Source organism: Acinonyx jubatus, chromosome B1 (assembly GCF_027475565.1).
Source record: "Acinonyx jubatus isolate Ajub_Pintada_27869175 chromosome B1, VMU_Ajub_asm_v1.0, whole genome shotgun sequence".
In the NCBI taxonomy this organism is placed as follows: domain Eukaryota; kingdom Metazoa; phylum Chordata; class Mammalia; order Carnivora; family Felidae; genus Acinonyx; species Acinonyx jubatus.
In genome coordinates, this window is record NC_069382.1 from 61,833,354 (window position 1) to 61,850,342 (window position 16,989).

General features: G+C 40.3%; 1 protein-coding gene across 1 annotated transcript; it reads right to left on the reverse strand.

Annotated features, from left to right (window-relative positions):
- Window positions 1-2,342: 2,342 nt before the first annotated feature.
- Window positions 2,343-12,297, reverse strand: LOC106989800 (tripartite motif-containing protein 60-like). The gene is made up of 2 exons (XM_015088262.3): window positions 12,053-12,297; window positions 2,343-4,716 (listed from the first exon to the last, which is right to left on the reverse strand). Exon 2 carries the CDS (start codon window positions 4,381-4,383, stop codon window positions 2,962-2,964), a length of 1,422 nt encoding a protein of 473 aa, XP_014943748.2. The 5' UTR covers window positions 4,384-4,716; window positions 12,053-12,297; the 3' UTR covers window positions 2,343-2,961.
- Between the last annotated feature and the right edge of the window lie 4,692 nt (window positions 12,298-16,989).

Sequence of the window (16,989 nt, forward strand, 5' to 3'; positions counted from 1 at the left end):
TATAAATCAATGAGACAGACTAATAGAAAAATGGGAGTGGAGGGGTAACCAGGTATTTTATAGGATAAACAGAAGTGATTATTAAGCTATAAAAATATGGTCTATTATTAGAGATCATGGGAATTAAAAGTGGAGATATTTAACATTTACAATTAGTGAAAATAAATAAATGTAGTACTGTTGAAGCAGAGCAGTGAAAACGTTTATACACTGTAGTGTGAGTATAAATCGGCACAGCACTTTGGAAATTATGCATCTGGTTTCTCTGGGGAGGGACTTGCTAAACCTTCATCTTTATTGGATAATGTCAAATTATTTTCCATAGCAGCTGTTTGTGAAAGTTTCAAACTGTCCATCAGAAGTAGAATGCAGTTCAACTTTAAGCAAAAAATGTGAATCTCATGAACATAATGTTGAATGAAAAAAATTCAACATGATCAGGGGCCTGGGTGGCTCAGTCAGTTAAGCATCCAATTTCAGCTCCGGTCATGATCTCACGGTTTATGTGTTCGAGCCCCACGTCAGGCTCTGTGCTGACAGCTCAGAGCCTGGGACCTGCTTTGGATTCTGTGTCTCCCCCTCTCTCTGCCCCTCCCATGCTCATGCTCTGTCTCTCAGTAATAAACATTAAAAACAAAATTTTTTTTTAAAGAAATTCAACATGATGCATCATCAACTTTATGAAAAATTCAAAAGCATTTGGAACTAAAGACTAAAGAATACACCTATCATGATGAGCACTGAGTAATGTATGGAATTACTGAATCACCTGAAACCTAACACTGTATGTTAACTATGTTATAATTAACTATGTTAATTGAAAAAACATGTGGAACTAAACATTTTGTTTAGAGATACATACACAGGAAAAAGTCCAGAAAACAATGGAATATCAAACTAAGAATAGTGGAGGGAACTAGATAGGACCAGGAAGTGAAGAGGCTGGGGTTGAGAAGGGGCACAAGGGGAACCTCATAGGTGATGCTAATGTTTCTATTAAATTGGGTCATGGATACACGAGTGTTTTAGTTTCCATTATGGTGTATCGTCTATTTTGTTAAAAGTATCTACATAAACTAAATTATTTCAAAAGATATGACCTAAGTAAACATCTATCAGTGGGTAAATGATTAGATAATACTGAATTGACAGTATTTTTACTATTTAATACTGAATTGAAATTATTTTATGTAAATACTAGGAAGTATCAAAGTTAGGTTAAAAAAAAGTATAAAAATCAAGTGAGGAAATATGAGCAGTAAAATGATGGGTAATACCAATCATGAAATGTTAAGAATTACCATTCTGCTTGAGGTCTTACTCAGTGCAATCAGGCAAGAAAAAGGAAAAGGACCTAGACTGTCAAGGAAGAAATAAAAATGTTTCTTTGAAGATGACAAAATCATCTTTGTAGAAAACCCAATGGATTCTATTTAGGGATAAATCTGACAAAAAGATGTTAAAAGTCATATACGGTATGGGGCGACTGGGTGGCTCAGTCGGTTAAGCGTCTGACTTCAGCTCTGGTCAGGATCTCACGGTTTGAGCCCCGCATCGGGCTCTGTGCTGACAACTCAGAGCCTGGAGCCTGGAGCCTGCTTTGGGATTCTGTGTCTCCCTCTCTCTATCCCTCCCCGACTAGTGCTCTGTCTCTCTCCATCTCTCAAAAATTAATCAATGTAAAAAAAAAATTTTTTTTAAGTCATATATGCTTAAAACTACAAACGTTGCAGAGAGAAATAAAAGAGCCAAATAAATTAGTTCATGGATTAGAAGCCTCAATATTGTGAAGATGTGGATTTTATCCAACTTGATCTAGATTCAACACAAATCCAAAGGCTCAGCAGTATTTTTTGCTGTTGTTGATACAAGCTCCAAATTTTACATATATTATCTACTTAAAGGTGTAATCTCCAGACTAGAAAAAGCCTAAGAAAGAAAACATAGAACTAAATAAAAGGGATTCTGAGAAGAGAGGTCAGTTTCCAAAATGAAGGATGGCAGTTGAACAGAACTACAGGGTACATTGTCCAAATGGAAACAGAGGGAAATGATTTATTGTGTGTATATGTAATTTAATAAGTATATGAGGTATATGAGGTATGTATATGGTGGGGGCATCACCTCATTTTCCATAGTACTAAGTCAAGACTAACACACACACACACACACACACACACACACACACACACACACCAAAACATGTTACAAAGAAATACTGAGGTAAACAGATGAAAGTTCAAAGTGGCTACCTTTATAGAGCACATGGTCCTGGCATGGTAATGGATGCTTTTCATAAAGGCTTATGTATTTTTTTATGGCAAAACATGTAGGCAACACAAAAAAATTTATTGGACTTTTAATGACAATTACTAGACTTCTAAAGTAACATATTCTATAGGTATTTTATTAGAATTTCCAAACCATTCTCCAATTTGATCCCACAATTTATCTGTAAAGTAGGCATAACCAGACTTTTCCCTGTTTGTTTGTTTGTTTGTTTATTTATCGAGACAGAGAGAGAGAATCCCAAGCAGGCTCCATGCTGTCGGCTCAGAGCCCAATGTGGGGCTCGATTCCACAAACTGTGAAATCATGACCTGAGCCAAAATCAAGAGTCAGATGCCCAATTGAATGAGCCACCCAGGTGTCCCATAACCATATTTTAAAAAAGTAAGCTCTACCCCTAACGTGGGGCTCAGACTTGATCCTGGGATCAAGAGTTGCCATGTTCTACACACTGAGCCAGCCAGGTGCCCCTATAACTATATTTTCTAGAAGCTGCTGAAACAGAGATAAAAACCATTCTGGTTGTTTAAAGGAAAAACTAAAACTGCAACAAAACAAAGCAAACAAAAAACCAACAACAAAAAACAGAATTGTTGAGACTAGATTAATTGGCTTAGTTCTGTGCACTGCCTCAATAGAAAAAAAAACAATTAAGAATTTTACAATAGTTCATCATTCAGAATCTGTTACTGTACAGATTTTAAGAGGTTTTGAGTCAGTTCCAGTGTAGAAATAAGGCCAGAGTGTTTCTGTACAATAATAGTTAAAAATATAGAGAAGAGATTTATCACTCAAGTTGTAAAAAGAAATCTCACACAATTCACAGTCTAAAAAAATGCCAATCTTTCTGGGTATTACTTTTGGCAGCAGATTAATTTTTTTAGGACCCAACGCAATATAATTACTCTGACTACATCGCCCAATACCCCATAACCCATCCTGCACTAAAATTGGTTGATTCTGATTCTTTCTCCTTCTGGGAAGAGAGTCTCTGCAGACACCAACAATCCATTCAGGCTTGTCTTTCACATCCACCTCCCAATACTGCCTGCCAGAATTGTAGCCCCCAGAACCCAGAACAGCCGGGCAGAGATAAAACCTCCTTGGGTTATGAGGTAAGCTATGCATCTTATTTCCATATTGCACAGTTTTTCTATCTTCCGAGATAATAAGCTTACGATGTGCTGTTTCAGGATCTAGAATTAGATCTACTTGAAATTGCTTCATAATTTTATTTAGGCCAGAATATTGTGGAGGAAGATGGTAACCATATTCCTTTAATTGGAATGAAAAAGGTTCAGGGGACTTTAAGGTTTTATATCTATGGTAGATACTTTTAACATCTGTTAGTAATTCCAGCCCTGACTTCATGTATTTGCCCTCAATCTCCTTTAGTAGATATTTTAATGTGGAAAGATGATTTGAAAATGTTGTCAGGTTTTCATTTAGTTTTGTTAAAATGTCCACTTCGTCATCTTGTAATTGCCGAAGAACGATCTCTTGCTCATTTTTGAGAAACAACAAAAGTTGCTCAAATTCAGACTTTATTTCTTCCCTCCTATATTCTACCTTCTTCTTCAGTTCCAATGATTTTCTGGTTTGCATCATTATCACCTTTTCCACTTGTTCAATTCTCTCCTTCCATGGTTCAATGCAATTCTCTAATCTTTTCCTATGATGAGGAGCAGCCTTCTCTATGGGCCAAATGTAGTGATTCCGGTGATCAGTGGAGAAACTACACTGTGGACATAAAACTTCTAGGTCCTTCTGACAGAAAAAGGTCAAAACCTGATTATGCTTTTCACATATAAGCTTCTCTTCTTTCCTCTTCCTCTTGCTTCTTCTTACCTGTAGTAGCTTAGCAATTTCAATCAAATTGCCCAGCTGGGGATTGCTTGTGAACTTCCTTTCTGGAAAGCAATGACGGCAAAAGGGGCAGGGGAAAGTATCATTTAGATCCTTCCAGGAGATACTGATGCAAGAGAGACAGAAGTTATGCCCACAGTTGATGGTCACTGGGTCTTTCAAGTAGTCCAGACAGATGGGACAGCTAGCCCCTGTTTGGAGGTCTTCTAGGGCTGTCACAAACTCCATTGAGCTGTGAACAAAGCTGGTGGGTAAGGTTATAAGTTCTTTAGTAAAGCACTCAGGACCCAGTGAGCAGTGGATATCTTCCCACAGACCTTGAAAACTAACCAGCTTTCAGTTTCACTGGATTGGCATGTTGATGATCTCCTGTATAAATGTGTTTATCCCCCTCCCTTTAGCTTTAGAGTCTATTGCCAAGAGTACCCAACAGGCTGCAGTCTATTGCATACTAGAATGTATTAGTTGGGCTGCTGTTCTTCCCACTCAATGATGTAAAGCCAGGCTTAATGACTTTCCTGTTCAAGAAAGCAGCTTTAGGTCCAAGCCTAGGAATCTTTCCTATGGGTGAGAAAAGACATTAAGTTAAAAATATGAAACCACAATCACCAATGTATGAAAACATTCACCTAAGACTCATTAATAAATGCTAAAATTTTAACATCTGTTAGTAATTCCAGCTCTGACTGGAATTACTAGGTGGAGGTTTGGGGAAAAACAGGAATCTGTAGTTATAGATTCATTTATCTCCTACATTTCAAAAACAACAATAAAGCCTATAAAAAATATCCTTCCAAAAAATACTCCACCTCAATCCAATCATGAGAAAACAAGTACTCTAACTTAAATCGGGAACATTCTACAAGACAATCGGTATCTGTTCTTCAAAATGTAAATGCCATGCAAAACAAACACAAAAGAAGTTTCAGATTTAAGACTAAACAAATAAGACAGCCAAATACAACATGCAATTCCTGACTGAATCTGGGATCGCAAAATTAAAGATAAAACAACTAGGGGCGCCTGGGTAGCTCAGTCCGTTAAGCATCCAACTCTTGACTTTGGCTTGGGTCATGATCTCAGGATTCCTGGGTTAGAGACCCACGTTGTGCTCCATGCTGACAGTGTGTGGCTTGCTTGGAATTCTCTCTCCCCATCTCTCAAAATAAATAAATAAACTCAAAAAAATAAATAAAAGATAAACAACCAAAAGAACCCTTTTGGGACAAATGGGAAACTTTCAATATGGACTACATATCATATTCTATCAGTATTGTGCTTATCATATTAATTTATCATAGGTGAGAAGCCAAATGTCCTTGTCCTTAGGCAATATATATTGACACATGGTGGGGGAGGCCATCTTGATGGCTGCAACGCACTTTCAGAAGGTTCAATAATTTTATTTTATTTTTTATTTATTTATTTTTTTAACTTTTATTTATTTTTGAGACAGAGAGACAGAGCATGAACGGGGGAAGGTCAGAGAGAGAGGGAGACACAGAATCTGAAACAGCAAAAGGTTAAAAACTAGTGCATCCAGGCAAAAGGTTTACCTATGTATATTGCACATCTTTTCAAGTTTTCTATAGGTTTGAAATCATCAAAATAAAAAAGTTAGGGAGAAAATTTCCGGGCTGGTTTTTAAGGTACCCACCACACCCAATTTTAAACTAATAAAACTCCTCCAAGTTTGTAAGCCATTTTACCATCAATGCAATATTCTCTCTTTCTCCCACTAACAAACACTTTCTCAACTTTTGCTCTTCCTCTCCCTCCCTCATGACCCAAAGACAGTGAGAACAGTAATTATGGGCAGGGTTTTGACATTTGAAATTAGCTTTGTCATGGTCACCTAGCAACTTCTTTTACTACACAGACTTACTCTTCCTATAAGCAAAATAGGAAAAATGCAGTAATTCTAGAGAGCCTCCATTTCTAAATTATTCCCAATGTCAAGGATTGACACAGCGTCTTGGGCCTGCACAAGCAAAAGCCATCACAGCCACATGCTATGGGAGGGAATGTTTCATAATGTAAGGACTAACATTAAAAGGCCATTCGGTTTGAATCCTGTTCAGCTACTTAGTGTGTAACTTTAGGAAAACCCATGCAACTTTTTTGAAGAATCCCTTTCTTTGACCTGAAAGATGAGGATTACAACTTTTTTTATTTTTATTTTTTTTTAATATTTTTATTTATTTTTGAGAGAGAGAGCGCAAGTGGGAAAGGGGCAGAGAGAGAGAGAGGGAGAAACAGGATCCGAAGCAGGCTCCAGGCTCTGAGCTGTCAGCACAGAGCCTGACACAGGGTTTGAACTCTGGAACCTCGAGATCACTACCTGAGCTGAAGTTGGACGCTTACCCGACTGAGCCACCCAGGCGCCCCTCAACCTTTTTTAAAATAAGAATAGCACATAAATGGCAGCCACCATGCCCATTGTTCTTGGCAAATAAGCTATTTCTTTTTTTTTTTTTTTAAGATTTTATTTTTTTAAGTAACCTCCACACCCAGTGTGGAGGTCAAACCTACAACCTGGAGATTAAGAGTTGCATGCTCCACCAACTGAGCTAGCCAGGTGCCCCAGCTTTCTATTTTAGATTTGAATCTGGATCCAAACACTGACCACACATTACACTTGCTTATTAGTACTCTTAAATATCGCTCAATCTAGAATACTGTCTTCTGTCTCTACCTTTAGTCCTGTGGACTATCCCAAGTTCTACATTTTGCCTACTGTTTCTTTTTTTTTTTATTATTTTTTTAAAAGTTTATTTACTTATGAGAGAGAGAGAGAGAGAGAGAGAGAGAGAATGAGTAGGGGAGGGGCAGAGGGAGAGGGAGGCACAGAATTTGAAGCAGGCTCCAAGCTGAGTTGTTAGCACAGAGCCCAATGCGGGGCTCTAACTAACTGCGAGATCATAACCTGGGCCGAAGTTGGACGCTTAACCAACTGAGCCACCTAGGTGCCCCTACTGCTTCTTGATATAATTTAACTTATCTCTCATACCTTCACTTTTTAAACCGATTCAAGTTGTTCCTCTCAGTTAAACCTGTCAGTAACTCTCCAGAAGTCAGGACAAAGTACTCCACCCTTAGCTTACCATTCAGAACCCTTGATTCATTATCTTGATCTTCACCTGGCTGTGGTCCCCTAAAGCAGTTGGCCTTTATTTTTTTAAAACACAGATGTTATGTCCTCCTTCCTGCACAACTTACTCACTGCTTAGATCACCTTTTCCTCCTCCTTTCTTTCCTCGGGACTAAGTTCTGCTCCTCTGGGAGACTCAGGCCAAGATAAATGTTCTCTAGGATAATTTATTATGTGTCAGGCACTAAGCTAAGGATCTTTCATGTAGTCACTGGTGCAGTTAAGCTCTCCAAGCAACTCTATAAATCAGGAGCTATTATCCTGAATTAGAGCTGTAAACGATGAGTCTATAGTAATTGAGTACACTCATACAACATTGCATTAATTGGCATGAGACTCAATGACTAAGCTGTACTGTCCCTTCTTCATACTCCCGTGGCATCCTACGCATCCCTCTACACCTTATATTTTTCATATTTGATATAGTCGCATTTTTTCCAAATTTGATAACGTATTCCAAATTCTTGAAAAAAAAAATTTTTTTAACATTTATTTATTTTTGAGAGAAAGACAGAGTGTGAGCAGGGGGAGGGACAGAGAGGGAGACACAGAATCTGAAGCAGGCTCCAGGCTCTGAGCTGTCAGCACAGAGCCCGATGTGGGCTCAAACCCATGAACCGTGAGATCATGACCTGAGCCGCAGTCAGACGCTTAACCGACTGAGCCACTCGGGCGCCCCGATTCAAAAAATTTTTAAGGGGAAAAGAGGAGTTTATTGATTCCAGCACTGTAACAGAAAAACATATAACACAAATTGAGAGGTAGCAACACCTGACAGAACTGGGTTTTCATCCAACACTGCCACTTAACTAGTTACCTGTCCTTGGTCAAGTTAATTTTTCTGAGCTTCAGTTTTCTTTTCATAAAGTGAGGATAATACTATCTCATATCACAATTATTAACCAAGAAAACAAAATTAAGGCACATATCACAGTGCCTGCCATTTAACACATGTAGGTTTAAGGCTTCAGTGACAGAAATAACTGCAGGTGTGGTGAGAATAGCAAAAGAACTAGAGTCAGAAGTGGATCCTGAAGATGGGACGGAAATGCTGGAATCTCATAATCAAACTTGAACAGATAAAGAGTTCATTGCTGCTTATGGATGAGGACAAGAGTGGTTTCTTGAGATGGAATGTCCTCCTGGTAAAGATGTTGTGATGTTTAGGGGCACCTGGGTTGCTCAGTTGGTTAAGCGGCTCAGGTCATGACCTCAAAGTTCGTGAGTGGAACCTTGTGTTGGGCTCTGTGTGGACAGCTCAGAGCCTGGAGTCTGCTTCGGATTCTGTGTCTCCCTCTCTCTGCCCCTTCCCTGCTCGTGCTGTCTCTCTCTCTCAAAAATAAATAAACATTACAGGGGCGCCTGGGTGGCTCAGTCGGTTGGGCTTCTAACTTCAGCTCAGGTCATGATCTCACGGTCTGTGAGTTCAAGCCCCGCGTCGGGCTCTGTGCTGACAGCTCAAAGCCTGGAGCCTGCTTCGGATTCTGTGTCTCCCTCTCTCTCTGCCCCTCCCCAGCTCGTGCTCTGTCTTTCTCTCTCTGTCAAAAATAAATAAGCATCCAAAAAAATTAACATAAAATAAAATTAAGAAATCTCCCAACCCTTTAAAAAATAAATAAATAAATAAACATTACCAAAAAAAATTTTTTTAAAAAGGGTGTTGTGACGTTTGTTGACATGATAACAAGGATTGAGATTATTACATAACAAGGATTGAGAATATTACATATTGAGAATATTACATGATAAAGGAACAGCAAGATTTGAGAGAATAGACTCCCAATTTTGAAAGAGGTTCTACTGTGGCTAAAATGCTATCAAACGGCATCGTCTGCAATAGAGAAATTATTCACGAAAGGAAGAGTCAATTGAAGTGGCGATCTTCATCATCTCATTTTAAGAAACTGCCACAGCCACCCCAACCTTCGGCAACCACCACCCTGATCAGTCAGCAGCCATCAATAGAAGCAAGATCCTCCATCAGCAAAAAAGATAACTCAGTGAAAACTCAGACGATGCTTAGCATTTTTAGCATTAAATTATTTTTTAATTAAAAGATGTACATTGATTTTTTCTTTTTAGACAAAGGCTATTGCACACTTAATAGACCACAGTAGAGTGCAAACATAACTTTTTGTATGCATGGAGAAACAAAATTCATTTGACTTACTTTACTGCAGTGGTCTAGAACCAATCCCACAGTATTGCTGAGCTATGTGTGTGTGTGTGTGTGTGTGTGTGTTTTGTGTATGCACTTACATATAAAAAGTACTGATATTTAACCTAAAAGTTGCTATGTCTTGTATGGTTGCTAAGTCCCCTGTGACTGGTAAAGGCATTAACTTCTACCAGGCTCACAGTAATAACGTGATGTAGGACATTTTCTTACATTAATTTTGAAGGTGCAGGAAAGGAGTTTCAGAATTTTCAAATACATCTTTAATTTTGTTAAAATACAGTGAATTTGTAATAAATTCCAACAACACAGAACTACATAAAATAAAACATACAGTCTCTTCCAAGCCACTCTGCCTACCTGCTGACTCTAGGTGTTATTATAGCTACTAAGGCTTTAGTGACTTCCAATGGTCACTTAATACTTTCAAAATCGTACTTCTGAGTAAGCTAAGAAAGATGAGAGCATAGCTTTGGGGGTAAGACTGCACAGAATGATCACAGATTAGAAAACTGATGGCCTAAAGAAAGTTTTAAGAATCTTGCCCAATGTAACAGTAAATTGCAAAGCATAATGGACAAACTAAAATCAAGAAAAAAAATAGAATACTTTTAAGAAAGTATGTACAAGAAAAGGACTCAGGGGACGCCTGGGTGGCTCAGTTGGTTAAGCATCCCACTTTGGCTCAGGTCATGATCTCATGGTTTGTGGGTTCGAGCCCCGTGTCAGGCTCTGTGCTGACACCTCAAAGCCTGAAGCCTGCTTCCGATTCGTGTCTCCTTTCTCTGACCTCCCACCCCCCCCCCCCCCCCGCTCACGCTCTGTTTCTCTCTCTCTCTCAAAAATAAATAAACATTAAAAAAAAAAACAACTCAGTACAGTGCAAGGAACGTAATAGGTATTCACTCCCAAGTATCATTGAGCCCCACTTTTCCAAGTGCACACACAGATCAGTCTTCCCTACTTTTCAGAATAAAGCCGCTAACAGACTGTGAAGTTAACAGAAGCAGCTTTGTAGGCACTGCTACCACTCTAGTTCAACTACCCATTTCTCTCCCCCCATTATAGTATGAACCCCTTTTCTACTCCAAAACATAACGGTGCCTCCTATCAATTCCTTTAATTCTGTAGCTAAATTGATCTTTTCAAACACAAATATAATCCTTTTATTTACCACTTAACATTCCATTAGTCCTTTATTACTTTAAGAAAGTAGCTCTGGGGCACCTGGGTGGCTCAGTCGGTTAGGCGTCCGACCGACTTCTGCTCAAGTCACGACCTCACGGTCCGTAGGCTCTAGCCCCGCGTCGGGCTCCGTGCTGACAGCTCAGAGCCTGGAGCCTGCTTCGGATTCTGCGTCTCCCTCTCTCTCTCTGACCCTCCCCTGCTCACGCTCTGTCTCTGTCTCGAAAATAAATAAAACATTTAAAAAAAAAAAAAGAAGAAGAAAGTAGCTCTCAAACCTTAGAATGCATCATGAATACCTATACATCTTGGTAAAAAGACTACTGGGCCAAATTCCCAGTTGGTGATTCAGTGGGTGTGTTGTATTTCTAAGTTCCCAGATGATATTGCTGGTCTAGGGACCATAGTTTGTGAACCACTGTTTTAAGGAAAATTTAAAGCTTCAAACACCCATCAAGATCCGGTCCTAGCCTCTTCACCTAGCTCCCCATCGAATCATACCTCATAGTTGTGATTTGATTTTACAGTTATTTTTGTAATTCCTTAAGTGAGGGTCCAATTCCTCTGCCAGACTGTAAGCTTCTTGGTGGGAATGTATCTCCAGCTTATTCAAGTCCTTGGGCATATAATGGGTGCTCAAAAAGTAATGAATAAATGGAACCTGCGGTAGATGCCTAGCTCTCAGTTTCAACTGCTGTCATACTGAATGATTCTTTTTTTTTTTAATATTTATTTATTGGGAAAGCACAAATGGGGGAGGGGCAGACAGAGGGAGAAAGAGGATCTGAGGCAGGCTCTGTGCTGACAGGCTTCCAGCAGTGAGCCAAATGTGGGGCTCAAATTCCCCAACCCCGAGATCATGACCGGAGCCAGTCAGATGCTCAACCTGGTTGAGCCACCTGGTGCCCTCACACTGAACGATTCTTGACATGCCTGAGCCTAAGCTGGCTCATCTGCAAAGTTGTAATGATAATTCTTAACTGTAAGATCTTTGTGAAGGTTAATGGATGTTGCAATTGACCAGAAGGTGTGGGCAATGGAAAGTAGTGGGTTCTCAAACGATGGCTACCGCTCCATTCACTGAACTTGCCACCTCTCCTCCGTCCTCGCTTCCACCAAACACAGACAGCAGTTCTTTGGAGATAACCCAGCAACTCCTCAATTCTCATTCACATCAAAATCTCTTAAAACTTAATGAAAGCAGGCCCACCACTCCTATTCTGATGCCACAGGTCTGAGACCAGGCAGCTGCAGTCTTCACGAGATCGTCGCCACGGTCTGAGGAGACCCAGTCTTGCACACGCTGCGGCCCCAAGGTCTGGCGCCCAGTAGATGCTGAGGGAGCCCCTGCTCAGCTGAGCCTCACGACAGCCCACCCAGCTTACCTGGAACCGCTCAGCCCTTCCCTGGCCGGAGATCGCTGTGGCCCCAGAGCCTGGTGCAGCGTAGGCCCGAAACCCCAAAGAGCTTGCAAGGTCTGGCTCCTCGCCAGAGGCGCACCCTTAGCCCCTGCAGTGATTGGCGGTCCCTCCGGAAGTGGGTTGGTGAGGACCTGCACATGCTCAATGACCCAGGGTGGCTTGGGAGAGGGGGGAAGAGATCTTGAGCACAGATAAGGGCGTCTCCTTCAGTAATCAAGCCATTGTTGTCATCAAGTGCTCTTTTGATTCCCAGTGGCAACCTTTTACATATTCTTGCTATTTGTATTTTTATGAGCAATTTGAGGATCAAAGTAAGGCTGCAGGTTGGTTTTAAAAGCTTCACCACCACCCCTACGTCCTCTCTGACACTAAGGGAATGGAGAGCTCTGCTGTGGACCTGGTTCACGTAGTCTAGGATCCTAGGTGAGGAGGTAGTAAGCCTTGAAAGGGAAGAGAAACAGTCACCTTAATGGATCAATTTGCATCTCAGTGGGGGAGTGGGTGGGTCAGTCCCACCCTGTAGAATTATTCCCCACCTCAACTCGGGCTTACCCGAGGTCTCTCCTGAGGCAGTGATATGTAAGGTAAAATTTGAGGAATGAATTTGAGTTCATTGTGGATAAGTCTTCAAAATAAGTCCTCACCGTAGAAGTCTTCACAGGTGAAGGAAGAGTCAAGTGAGGAGGCTCCTAACTCTAAAGAACTTGGTAAATGAAGGATCATGTGCCCTTTGGCTGGCACCTCAAGGGGAAGCAGGGAGGTGTATGAAGTAGAAAAGATGGGAAGTGGCCTTTGTGAAGCTGGTAAGATGGGCCAGAGTTGCTGCTGCAATACTTTTCAGGCAAAATTGAGGATTTTGATCTTTATCAAGTGCAAAGAAATGCCAGTGAAGCTTTTTTTTTTTTTTTTTTTTTTTTTTTTATGTAATCCCTACATACAATGTGGGGCCTGAACTCAGGACCCAGAGATCAGGGGGCACATGGTCTACCCACTGAGCCAGCCAGCTGCCCCTGCCGGTAAAGCATTTAAACCCTTAACATGATATAATAAAATTTGAATTTTGGAAGGATGATTGGCTGCAATTCAGTGGCTTTAAGAGATCCAAGAAGTGGTGAGTGGTGGGAATAAAATACAGGTGTGATTTAGAGAATCCTCACCACATACTGTTACGTGGTTCCTAAACCTTTGCTGGTGGCAGCTGCTTCCCCTCTTTTTCTTTGTTCTTTTACTGTGAAGTGAGTGTATGCTTTTAATTTAAATGCTGTGAGATACAAAATTTGAGTCCTTTCCTATCACAGTTCATGACATACAAATCATTTATGACAGGAAACCCCATCTGTATACACTGAATTCTGAAAGGCTGGCCATGCTTCGTAGGGAACAGCATAATCCAACCAGATGGGGCCAGCCAACCTGCTATATGCTAACTAAGGGGTTGATTGTCAGGCATCGGATTCTTTTGAACTCATTGCTTTTAAGAATTATTATCATTTCACATCGTACAAGACTAGTTCAGAGGCAATCTGGCCTTCACCCTTAGTCCCCCTGTGTAAGAACTGAAGCTCTTCCTAGCTTATCAGGGATCTAGTTTCTCAGCCAAGGAATATTTTTCATGCCTGTTACTCTCTGAGATGCTGTGTAGTCCTCTGGCTCCTCCATCTTGTTTTAGCAAGATGCTAAATTGCTCCTCCTCTCCCTATCCTTCATGCACATAGGTATAGGCCTCGAGGGCACATGACAAGCTTTTAATATGTAGGAGGAAACACATATATGCACGGTTATGTGTGTAGGTGCACACACATGTACTTATGTGCTTCTGCACGCATAGAGGGAAAAGAGTGACAGTTAAGGTCTGGTTTTGGGACCGGGCTCCCAGCAATTCAAATCCAAGTGCTACTTTGGGTAACCTTTGGCAGGTTATCTTTACACTTGATCTTAGCCAAAAGGCCAGGAAGCAATTGGCAGGTTATCCTTTTCTACCCGTTTCTCATCCAGTAAACAAAAAATGGGGATGGAGAAGTAACAGTATGTGGAGAGCAAGATGGAGTCACTCATGGCAAGTAGGGGCCTCTGTGTCAGGCAATGACGCAAGCAGTTAAGGGTACTGCAGGTACCAGATATTGCTAAGACTAGTGCCAGCTGACAACACCCCAGAACTGATAAGCAGACACAGAGGAGGTCTGCAAGGGCTCAAGACTGATTAAATCCCCTTAAAGAGGGAGGATTTTTGCAACAAACTGTCAGACTCTTCAGACAGTGACCCCTCTATGTCTGACCACTCGAAAAAAGGCAGCTGTCGCCAAAGGCTGTGCCCCACTGATTTCTGAACAGAACTGAGCTCCTTCACTGCTTGAACATAATAAACAGTAAGTGCTGAGAGCTGACCCAGACCAGACCCACATACTGCGTGCCTACAGACTGACTTCCCGTCTGGTTCATTAACTTTCTTCCCTCGGTGTTATCTCGTTTGTTGTGCGGTTTGCCTTATGTTCTTCTTTGTGTGCCCTGTAAGAAGCCAAGCTAATCATGTAGTGAAACGTCACTGAGTTTGAAATCCTGAACCTGCTTTATAATTATGTTAACTTTGCTTTATGACTGAATAATGCTGACACTGTGGAAAGAAATAACGTGTGTGTGCCTTCATAGTGTGCTCATGACATAGTACAACTTAACCTCTTAGAGTATTGAGTTTTTAGGAGTGAAAGCTCTAGTGCCTGGCATGGAAAACTTGGTGTTAAAGCACATACGCACTATCTATAAATTCACTTGATAATGCCTATTTCTGTTTCCCTGAGAGCAGAAGTGAGATTTAGAAGTAACAGGTATAAGTGTTCCATTTTGTTTTGTATCATTTGTAAAGCTTGTTAAAAAAAATAAAATCTGTAAGTTTTTCTTCATTTGAAAATAATTTTTTAAAGAGAAAAGCCAAGCCCCTTTATACAACTATGTTTAGAATAGTTTCAAATATTCTGCTTAAACATAAAAGAATTTTATTTTTACTTTATGCTGTTTTTCTCTTTAAAAAATGGTTAAAGCAAGCAGAATAATTTCCAAGTTTCCTTGAAAGTAGAGAAGGAAAGTTGAGAGGGAATGAATCCAAACTTGGTTGAATTCAGTATGAGGCACACATACTTAATTCAACAAAGATACAGAAGTCTCTGGCCAAGGTGCAGAAGTGGTGATCACTCCAGTGGTCTGCCTCCAAGAGGAGGCAAAAATCTACACACCAGAAAATTTGATCCATTTTTCAGCTACAGGTCAGGAAATGATTCTTTATGCCATATTTTATTATAAAAGATGTGTCTGTAATAATTTAAAATTCCTCTTATATCCTAGTACCTTTTGGAAAGCACTTGGATTTATATTCCAACTGTGTCAGTTTACTAGCTGTGTGATTTTAGTTTATTCTTATTTTCAGAGTTTCAGTTTCCTCATCTAAAAATGGGCAAACTAATGCTTAATCCAACAGGATTATGGGGAAACTACTTTGCAAAAGGCTGAGCCCCTTTCCTCCCTCCCTCCTCTCCCTTCCTTTATAACAAGTGCACTTTTTAAATTAAACAAACACAGAACCTAAAGAATAATTTTTAAAAATGTTTATTTATTTTTGAGATAGAGAGAGACTCGGGGGAGAGGGCAAAGAGAGAGAATCCCAAACAGGATTTGCGCCATCAGCACAGAGTCCAATGTGGGGCTCAAACCCGCAAACCGTGAGATCATAATTGGAGCCAAAACCGAGTTGGAATCTTAACCGACTGAGCCACCCAGGTGCCCCAATAATGATTTTTAAAGAGGCTCAGACACCCAAAAAACAGAAATAACTCCAAAAATTACAGTATGGACAATAACCATCACCCACAATCTCATTACAGGAAAGAGTATCTTAACAGAAAACATGTTGGTGTTTTGTCAAATTGCAAGTTTGGAACTTTTTTATTTTTCAAAGCTAATATTATTAAAAGATCTTACAAGAAAGGGGGAGGGTGCCTGGGTGGCTCAGTCAGTTAAGCAGCCATTGAGCATCTGACTCTTGATATCAGCTCAGGTCATGATTCCAGGATTGTGAGACTGAGCCCTGTGTCAGGCTCCACGAAAACACGGCAGAGCCTACTTAAGATTTTCTCTGTTTCCATCTGTCCCTCTTCTCTGCTTGCGCTCTGTCTCTTACCAAAAATTAAAGAATTAGAAGCATTTTGGTTTTGGCTTACTTACTGTATTTGAAATTTTCATGATACTTACAGCTCAGTGTATACAAGTCATATTTAGTTAAGCATAACTATTTGAGTTATGAAACACAAAAATTTTGTTAACACCTCACTGGAAGAGAAAACAGTGTGGAAACTGACATATGAACACATTCTCCCAGGAGACGTTACATTAAAAATAGAAAAAGTGAGGGGCACATAGCTGGCTCAGTTGGTGGAGCATGCATTTCGTGATCTTGGGGTTGTGGGTTCGAGCCCCACCCTCAATTAAGAATTGATTACTTAAGAAATACAGATCTTTAAAAAAGAATAGAAAAATTGAGAAATGTATACATACCAAAATATTTTTTACTTTTATCCATTACCAAGTTAAAAAACTGTAGAGAATTTTCTATACTTACTCCATAGCAAGTGACACAAAACAGTTGATACTAGATATTTTGAAAACTTCCAAAAATTGAGTTTGTAATACTTCTTAATATGTAGTTGAGAGATGAAATAGGTAGTTTTTTTTTTAACATTTATTCATTTTTTGAGAGACAGAGACAGAGCATGAGTAGGGGAGGGGCAGAGAGAGAGGGAGACACAGAATCCGAAGCAGGCTCCAGGCTCTGAGCTGTCAGCACAGAGCCCAACATGGGGCTTGAACTCATGGACCATGAGATCATGACCTGAGCCGAAGTTGGATACTTAACC